This window comes from Lepidochelys olivacea (assembly GCF_965140295.1).
Source record: "Lepidochelys olivacea isolate rLepOli2 genome assembly, chromosome: 1".
NCBI classification, from domain to species: Eukaryota; Metazoa; Chordata; order Testudines; family Cheloniidae; genus Lepidochelys; species Lepidochelys olivacea.
Genome location: NC_140411.1, coordinates 212,334,604 through 212,344,038, shown reverse-complemented (window position 1 = coordinate 212,344,038; position 9,435 = coordinate 212,334,604). Strand labels below are relative to the sequence as shown.

The following is a 9,435-nucleotide window of genomic DNA, read 5'->3' as shown; positions in this document are numbered from 1 at the left end:
TTTATTTTGCTTTACTGGGTTATTCACTTTGTTATTACTTAGAACCACTTAAATCCTACTTTGTTTTTAATATAATCACTTTTTACTTATTAATTAACAGAGTATGTATTAATACCGGGGGGGGGGGGGCAAACAGCTGTGCATCTCTCTCAATCAGTGTTTCGGAGAGTGAACAATTTATGTGTTTACCCTGTATAAGCTTTATACAGGGTAAAACAGATTTGGGGTTTGGCTCCCATTGGGAGTTGAGCATCTGAGTGTTAAAGACAGGAACACTTCTTAAGCTGCTTTCAGTTAAGTCTGAAGCTTTGGGGCAGCGTGGTTCAGACCCTGGATCTGTGTGGGAGCAGACTGGGGTGCCTGGCTCAACCAGACAGGGTGCTGGAGTCCCAAGCTGGCAGGGAAAGCAGGAGCAGAAGTAGTCTTGGCACATCAGTTGGCAGCCCCAAGAGGGTTTCTGTGATCAAACCTGTCACACAAAGTACTTCACCCCATTAATGAATTTACTTCCCTGCTTTCTAGCAGTATTAAGGCAAGTATTTTAGAAGGCAACTGAGAAAAAAGATGAAGGCTAAATATTTGTATAAGTGCCCAACTTGGCAGACCCAGGGTCTGATATTTCCCAGAACTGCTAAGCACCTGCCACTCTGACTTCAGTTAGTTGTTCAATCAATACTTCTGAAAGTCAAGCTTTCCTTGTCAATTGTGATACTGACAAGAACACAATTAGCAGCCACCCCTGAAAGTTAAGGCCCAGCATTACACAAGAACTGTAGTAAAACTTCATTCATACAACCCCACCTCATCTATTGTTCATGTGCTCTGAATGAACGAAGCATAGGGCTTATGGATTAAAAAAGGCACTATATATGATCATGTAGCTTGACTATCATTAAAAGGCAGATTTAAGGTTCCCTGCATAGTAGGAAGAAAGCCTGAAACATAAACCCTTGTATCAGAGGCCTGGTAAGAGGCAGGGCCTGCTCACAGAATCTGGCAAGAACATGGCTTATATCGCAAAAATACACATTCCTAAGAAGTGCTAGTCACAAAGTACTCTCAAACACATCCTGATATCAAGGATGGTACAGAAACATTCCTCAAGAATAGCAGGAACACACTGACCCCTGCTAAAAGATAAGGTCAGGCGGATAGTATGTAATAGAAGTGTTTTAATTAAACCAACACATTCAAGGTAATGGGTAATAACTAGCCACATTAGGGGCAGTAACTACATTAGAGGGGGAGTACTAACTTGTTTGCATCTGGATATAAAAATGTATCTCAGAGGGAGTATCTTTGTCTGGCCTAGGGAGGAACAGAAAGTCCCGCCATTCACTGAGCTGGTCCATTGTTACAGGCATACGTTACAGGCATACGTGCATTTAGTAGTCTGTGGGACACTAGTACTATGCTTCATTGACAAACCTGGCTGGGTGCTTCCATTGCTTAACAGATCTTGTGGTCATTGGGCAGTTTCCTCGAAGTCTACCATGCCAGCTGTGTGTACAGGACTAGGGCAGCCTATAGAGGGGACACCACCCCACCTCTCAAAAAAAAAAAAAATCTAACCACACTCTGCACAACCTTTCTTCTGCCATTTCCCAAGTTTTGACTGCTTGGATTAAACCTTAATTTTAGTCTTGTATGAAATATTCTTAGTTTACAACAGCTGTATTTCCTGGCCAGTAGCTGCCATTTGGGGTGGTGGAAAAGTCCCAGGCTATATCAGTGGCCACAGCAACACATGCTATGAGCCCTTTGTGGTCTCTCCTGACAGACAGACAGGAATATTTTAGGATAGCTATTACTTTATTTAAGAAAATGTGGTATAGAAACAGGTCAGCTTCTGTTAGCCTCTCCACCTCCCCCAAGCTTCAGAGACAAAGTAGAGGAATGGGGAAGACAGATGGAACAGAACTGGCTTCTTGCTGCAGAGCTGAGTGGTGGTGAGGAGAGGGTGGGAGGAACAAGGGCCTCTAGTGATCCTTTTCCCCCACACCTCATTCCCCAGGCACAGGCTGATCCATGCACCTGGTTTACTCCTTAGATGCCATGTGAACTAACAAGTCCACAACACGGTTGCTGTATCCAAACTCATTGTCGTACCTGGTGACAGAAGCAGAGAAGGAGCAGTTAGGGGTGGGCAGACCCCTTATGCATTCCCACAGGGAGTTCCCACCCCCCCCCCCCCACCAAGTTCCAGAACAACCTCCCTTCCCCCAGCTGGGAAAGATTGGAAACTGCTGTTGTTCATACAGAGTGAAGTTGACCCCCTAGTATCTGAGGTCTTCCTAGGCAGATACTGCCTCTTTGCCAACCAAATTCTGCTGCCAGCCGCAAAGTGTTCTCCACCTAAAATTCCATCTGGAGGCAATAGAGGGATAGAATGCAAAGCTTGCCCTTAAGTGCCCCCAAAGTCTCCCCTGGATTCCCAACCTATCCCAGAGAAACAACCCTCCAAATCTGGCATCCCCACAGCCTCTCTTCTCCATACCAGGAGACCAGTTTGACAAAGTGATCATTGAGAGCGATGCCAGCAGCCGCATCAAAGATGGATGAGTGGGTCTCGCTGTTGAAGTCAGAGGAGACAACCTACAAGTGGGGAGGGAAGATGGAAAGACTGACACACCCCTTTTGTCCTCAACTCCATCCCCCGCATCCCACAACGATGTTATTGACACCCTGATCCATGAACACTCCCAGGGGGAGGAAAGGTTATTGAGTATTTGATGTCCCAAAAGGTTGCTTCCCTTTTCCCATCATGTGAGGAGGTATTCACTCCATTCCCCCCCCACCCCAAATCTGATTAAACAATGGTGAGAGTTTACCTGGTCCTCTGTGTATCCCAGGATGCCCTTCATAGGCCCCTCAGAGGCACTTTTCACCACCTTCTTAATGTCATCATACTTGGCCTGAGAGAGTGACAAACGGAAGTCAGAGCATCCCAGGCCCCATGGAGTGGTAGCTGCTTCCCAGGGAAGGTTGCAGCCACAGTTTTAATACGGCACAGCAGAGATGCATAGCTAGGATCTAGTTATGCCAGGTACTACACCAGACAGGGGCAGCCCCTTGCATAATCTCTCAGAGCCACAACAAGCAAGCAACAAGGGGCTAGTTCCAAATAGGATGGAGACTGAAAAGCAGCTGCTCCCTTCCCCATAGGTTGAGGATCTGACAGAAGCGTTGGGGGTACAGGGAAGTTGCTCCAGGGCCTGCCTGGTCCCCTTCCTGCAATACTCACTGGTTTTTCCAGGCGACAGGTAAGGTCCACGACAGAGACATTGGGAGTTGGAACACGGAAAGCCATTCCAGTGAGCTTCCTGAGAGAGAGAGAGAAATGGATCAGAACAGGCTTCTGCCCCCGATCAGGGCTTCCGCATATCCTACTAGGGCAAAGTGGGCCAGCTGCAGGTTCCTTGCCCCTTCTGATGTCCCTGTGCCCCAAAACAAGGGATGCACGGAACTGACACTCACCCATTCAGCTCCGGAATGACCTTGCCCACAGCCTTAGCAGCCCCAGTAGATGCTGGGATGATGTTCTGGGCAGCACCTCTGCCATCACGCCACAGCTTTCCAGAGGGGCCATCCACAGTCTTCTGTGTGGCTGTGATGGCATGGACAGTGGTCTGGAAGTTAAAAGGGGGTGTGGGGGGTTAGAATAGAATCAACATCCACACAGAGCCTCATCGCACTAAATTAAAGTATTCTTCCCGCCAACCCTCCCTTTTCCTCTATTCCAGGCAGCATAGGGAAGCTGTCTCTCCTGCTCTATGGTTCACAGCCACCATCCCTCTCCACCCAAACCTGTGGGCTGGGGAAAGTCTTGGGAGATAGGCATCCTTCAGAGCTCTGTGGTTTGCCCCACAAACAGAGCTGGTGTGGGGGGTTTTCAGGAATAAGGGGTTCTGTGCCTCCAGATCACCTACCATGAGACCTTCCACTATGCCATAGTTGTCATTGATGACCTTGGCCAAAGGAGCCAGGCAGTTGGTGGTGCAGGAAGCATTGCTGGAAGAGATAAGAGGCACAGTCAGCCAGAGGCAGTCAGGGCCCACCCCACAGAAGGCAGTCCCTCTGCAGGATCACTCAGCTCCCCCACACATGCTCACATGAGAAGGTAATAGTCAGCTCTGCACCTCAGGTTCAACCCTAATCCCCCCCATCCTCACCTGACAATTTTCAGAGACTTGTCATATTTCTCATGGTTGACACCCATCACAAACATAGGTGCATCGGCTGAGGGAGCAGAGATGACGACACGCTTAGCACCACCCTTCAGGTGAGCCTGAGGGAGACAGACCAACATTAACAGAGTCCTCTACAGCGCCAGTAAAGCAGCACATTTGGGACACCTTGCCCTCCCTGCCCCCCCCAAATCCTACTGCAATACATCCTCAGGCAGGGATAAGTCTGTACATACCCACTTGCACCTGCAGGGGAGGGAGTGATCCCTACACCTTTTTCCTCCCACACCCAAGCCAGATGTGACCCATCACTCACGCCCGCCTTCTCCATGGTGGTGAAGACTCCAGTGGATTCTACAACATACTCTGCTCCAGCATCTCCCCACTTGATGTTAGCAGGATCACGCCTAAAAGGAGACAGACAGTTTAGGAACTGCAGGGTTGTCAAATGCCCTCTCCCATAGCTCCAAAGGAAAGGGGAGGAAGAGTCATACTCACTCCTGGAAAATGGTAATTTGGTTTCCATTTATCACAAGTTTTCCATTTTCAGCCTTGACAGTGCCATGAAAACGACCATGAGTGGAGTCATATTTGAACATGTAAGCCTAGGAGTAAAAACAGATGGAAGTCGAGCGCTGGCTGCATTCTCAAAGCTCCCCTATTTCAATCCTCAAAACCCACCCATAGCTCTGTTCATGCCCCTCAATCCTGATTTATAGCCACGGGACCCGGCGGCTGTAGTTTGCTGCAACCTATAGTGACCTTGCTCATCTGAGCTTGGCTCAGTTGAGAATTCCCTGTCCTATTAATCTGATCTCTCATCCCCTGGGTTTCACCAGGAAACTATATAATCCATAGGTCAGATAATTGCATTCCTTCCCCACCCTTGGGGTACTGCGGTAGAGGACCAGCACAGGCCACGCACAGCAAGCTCAGAGTTAGAGATCAGGGTCCCACTCACCATGTAGTTGAGGTCAATGAACGGGTCATTGATTGCTACAATCTGGATTTTGCCAGAGATGAAGGCAGCTCTGGTGACCAGGCGGCCGATACGGCCAAATCTAGGAGAGGAACAGAATTGGTTGGTGCACACCCTGGCTCAGGAAGGGAACCCCTGTTCTGATGGGGAGCTCAGACTTGGCTTCATTCCAGCAGCTGCCCCAGATTCAGACCCGGGGCTACAAAGGAGACCCCGACGCTCTGCTGTTTCCCAGCCCGGAGGCGCAAAGGCCATGAGGTAGGAGGGGTCCCCAGGGGCGAGCAGAGATTAACACCCCAGGAGGCGCTGCAGCCCTGCAAGGGGCGAGCAGAGATTAACACAGAACCGCAGCCCCCCTCCCCCCGCCACTTGCTCCAGCCCGCGCCCCCAAAGGTCGGGCGCTAAATTTACCCCGGGCCCTGGATCCCGTTACTCCGCGGCGCGGCAGGAAAAGGTCACATTCCCCGGGCCCAGCGGGGACACGCGATACCCTGGCGCCCTTCCCGGGCGGAGACTGGAGCCCGCCGTGCAGCGGCGCTTCCTGCTCGAGGTGACTCACAGCCCCCCTCCCCCCAGCAGCCGCAGGGAGACGTGAGTCACCCGGGCTAGCACCGCCCCGCCAAGGGCCCACAGCCGCTGTCCAGCCCGGGGGTCAGGCCGCTGCAGGGTGGGGCCGGGCAGGCTAGCCGCGGCCCAGGTGACCTTGCCACGCCCTTGGCGCAAGGGGGCAGGGGGTGGCCACGGCGGCTGCCGCCCACGGACCCCCAGCGCTGCCACAGAAAGAGACCCGTGCCCCTCCCCTCCCCTCCCCGCCCACACCCTGGGGCCTTACACTGCCCCTAGGGGCAGCCCCGCCGAGACTCACCCGTTAATTCCGACCTTCACCATCGTGTCTCTGCCGCGATGCTCCTGCGGAGAGGGCGGGGGTGAGACACCCTCGAAGGACAGCGGGACCCGCACCCCCCAGCCACGCGCCCGGCCCCAGCCTGCGCCTCCCCCCGCCGGGAGGTGGAGGTCTCCAGCAAACTGGCCCTTAAGCCGCGGCGCCGGGCCGGAGAGCCCCTCCAGGCGGGGACTGGGTGTGTGGGGGTCGGAGCACCGGAGCCCCACGCGTGCGTGCGGGGCGGGACCCAGGCGCCCTGCTGGGGCCTCCAAACCCACTTCCCGCAGAGAGCAACTCGGTCACAGGGCGACTTCCTCCTGCCTTGGCCAGCACCAGCTCCCGCCACGCTCCACTCCCGGCTCGTTTGCAGCGCACGTCGGGCAGTTACCCCCCCCCCCGCCGCCCCCATCGGGTTTTGTCGCCTCGCCCCCCTTCCCAAAGCCCCCCTTGGGACACCAAGTACCGGTAACAGAGCCCTCCCCCCCCCCGGCCCCTGCTGCGCCTCCATTTTGCTTGTCCCGTCTGAGCACAAAGGAGACTCCGGATTCAGCCAGAGCCTCACGTGCACCTGCCCCTGCAACTTCTCAGCGCCCTCCGACCTAACGCCGGCCCCAGCCCCCTTCCCAGCAGGGCAGCGAGATGCTGCCTGTCCCCAGAATCCAGCCGCCCCCGCTCTTGGCCAGCACGTTCTTTATTCCTCCAGCTGCCCGAGACCCGCACTCCGCCACCCCAGAGCGGCCAGCCTTGCTGCCCAGGAGCGCAGCGGGAGGCCTCCCCAGTTGCCGGCTCCACATCGTGGTGAGCCCTTTCTTACCTGGGGGCTGCCTCTGACCTGCACGCCTGCAGTAAGGGGAAGGTAAAGGGAGGAAGGCTCGCTGCCCTGGCCTTTATAGATCCCCGTATGGTAATTGCTGGGCCCAGCCTTTTGAGAAAGTATCAAATCAGAGGCGGAGGGCAGCACAGAGCAGTGTACGTGCAGCCCTAATGCTGCTGGGTTGCGCGCCTCCCTCCTCCCACACCCATTTTTGGCTGTTCTCTTGCACTCCCTATCCTACAAAGGAAAGGCAGGGGGTGGGGGCTCCCCCTCTCTCGCCTCTCGCAAGCCCCAGACAGCCAATCGCTCACAGATCTTTCCTGTGTCCCCCACTTGCTGTGCAAGGCGGAGGCAGAGGGGGACTCCAACCCATGAATCCCGTGCAAGTTTGTGAGACGAGACACAGGAAGTTGGATTCACCAGCTACACTGAGAGGTTTCAGAGTAGCAGCCCTGTTAGTCTGTATCCGCAAAAAGAACAGGAGGACTTGTGGCACCTTAGAGACTAACCCATTTATTTGAGCATCCGATGAAGTGAGCTGTAGCTCATGAAAGCTTATGCTCAAATAAATGGGTTAGTCTCTAAGGTGCCACAAGTCCTCCTGTTCTTTTTACCAGCTACACTGTAACCGCAAACATAGATACCGCAAGGCACCCAGGGCACGGGCCCAGCCATCAAGGCTGAGGGGTACTAGGAGAGCTACAGAGGCAGGGGCTGACTGGAATAGAAAGAGGATTGTCGCTATGTTCAGTGCCCAGCACAACGGACCCATGGTCCTGGCTGGGCCCTCTGGGTGCTACTGTAATACAAATAATAATAAGTAGCATGCCCTATGTGTCTGGGAATGGGGGACGCTGGTGAGTGAAATCGCCGGAGGGTTGCAGATTACCCCTAATAGGCATAGTTAGAGCTGTATGTGAGGAGCTGTATTCTATGAATGTAATAGTTGAGTATTATAAACCAGGATTGAAGGGCTATGGCAGGGAGGGGGATCATCACATTTCTCAATGGGGTTTATTCTGTACCTGCTTGTTTGGCTCCTGTGAACCCCCGCATGAGCCCCTCTGCTGTACAGTGGGCTGGAAAAGGTCAACAGCATGAAGACAGAATCCCCCAGGAAGCTGGAGACACAGTGGGGAGAAGAATGTGGGGAGGGGAAGCACACAGGTGTCTGAGGGGATCCCTCTATTGGGGGAACCTGTTTTCAGGGGCTCTGACATTTTCAAGCAGGGAGAGGGCAAGGGCTCTGGAAGCCCCTCCCGATCCCCCTCAAAGGCCCTGCGTGGGGGATGGGCCCCCTGGGTCTCTCACTGATGTGAGCCAGGGGGTTGTCTCCACTCAGGCTGAGTTACACCTGGTACACACTCCCTTCTATCCCGCTCACCGAAGACTGGTATATGTGTATGCACCTCTATCACAAACACTATGGTAATATGGCAAGTGGCCAAGCCCAGCAGCTCCGCTCTGAGTTGGGGGCTGGGTTGGAGTTGCACAACCACCTACCCCCTTTGCCCCCGCCGCTGGAAAGAATAGGGAACAATTGTCACGTGGACTGAGCAATGAAGGGGCTCAGACAAGCTACCAGCTGGAATCAGAGGAAATAAATCCCCCAAATCAGCTCCAACCCTCACAGGAGCTTGCCAGGATACTACTATAGGGAGGATCCTACCACCGCGGGCACCTTTCCCTCAGCTCAGCACTGCTGCAAGGAAGCTGACAGTGCTGCTGGCCCCGAGCCCTCCTGAGCTAAAATTGCCCTGGACTTTCATTGGCTCTGTTTCCCCTGAATTGCTCTAGCCAGACATGCTTAGAATGGGACTGTGTTTCCCAGACGCTGGCTGGCCTGGCATCCCCCACCCTCGGGCCAGGTTCCCATCAGGCTGCGCTCAACAGCGTGAGTAACATTTTAATAAGGCACTGGGAGGCTCCTACCCGCGGGACGTGACTGCGGACATCCTGCCTACCACCTGACTAGCCTGCTCACATCAATGGTGTCAGGGCATTTTCATTGGCTGGAGAACAGGCCAGGGCCTGGTAATGACACAATTGTGTGTGTGTGTGTGTGCGCGCGGGGCGGTGGGGGGGAGCGCCCACAGCACGAACAACTGGTCTTTGGTGGTGCCCTGCCTGGATACAATGCCTGCTGCACATCAGTTCACTGCACCTGCCTAGCCCAGGTTGGGATCCTTGCAGCATGAGCTTTCCCACGGCAGCGCCCTGGCTATGCCCAGCCCAAGTTGGAGTGCCCGCTATACAGGCTTCATCTCAGCAATGCCCAGCATGGGACAAGATGCCTGCAGAATAGGCATCCCATTTTAGGATTTAGAGGTGGAGGGTATTTGAAACTACATTTGAAATCCCTTTCATAAGAATGTGTGGGTTATGGAGATGTATATGGCTAGTAAATGAGGAGCAAAATCTTCCCCAGCCCTCATATCAGAGCTCAGTCTTCCAGGACTGTGTGGGTCAGCAGAGCAGGATCTGTAGGACGCAGCAGCGGAAAGCACAGATGGGAATGGGTAGCAGAGCAGATACGGGGCGGGGGTGGGGGGCAGAGACAGGTCACCTGGCT

At 53.9% G+C, this 9,435-nt stretch overlaps 1 protein-coding gene across 1 annotated transcript; it reads right to left on the bottom strand.

Moving 5' to 3' along the window:
• Positions 1 to 1,793: 1,793 nt before the first annotated feature.
• On the bottom strand, positions 1,794 to 6,987 carry GAPDH (glyceraldehyde-3-phosphate dehydrogenase). Its single transcript, XM_084617295.1, has 12 exons — positions 6,864 to 6,987; positions 6,032 to 6,075; positions 5,149 to 5,248; positions 4,686 to 4,792; positions 4,504 to 4,594; positions 4,173 to 4,288; positions 3,930 to 4,011; positions 3,478 to 3,629; positions 3,245 to 3,323; positions 2,832 to 2,915; positions 2,498 to 2,595; positions 1,794 to 2,109 (listed from the first exon to the last, which is right to left on the bottom strand). The coding sequence occupies exons 2-12, from the start codon at positions 6,052 to 6,054 to the stop codon at positions 2,040 to 2,042; spliced, it is 1,002 nt and encodes a 333-aa protein (XP_084473421.1). The 5' UTR covers positions 6,055 to 6,075; positions 6,864 to 6,987; the 3' UTR covers positions 1,794 to 2,039.
• Positions 6,988 to 9,435: the final 2,448 nt, after the last annotated feature.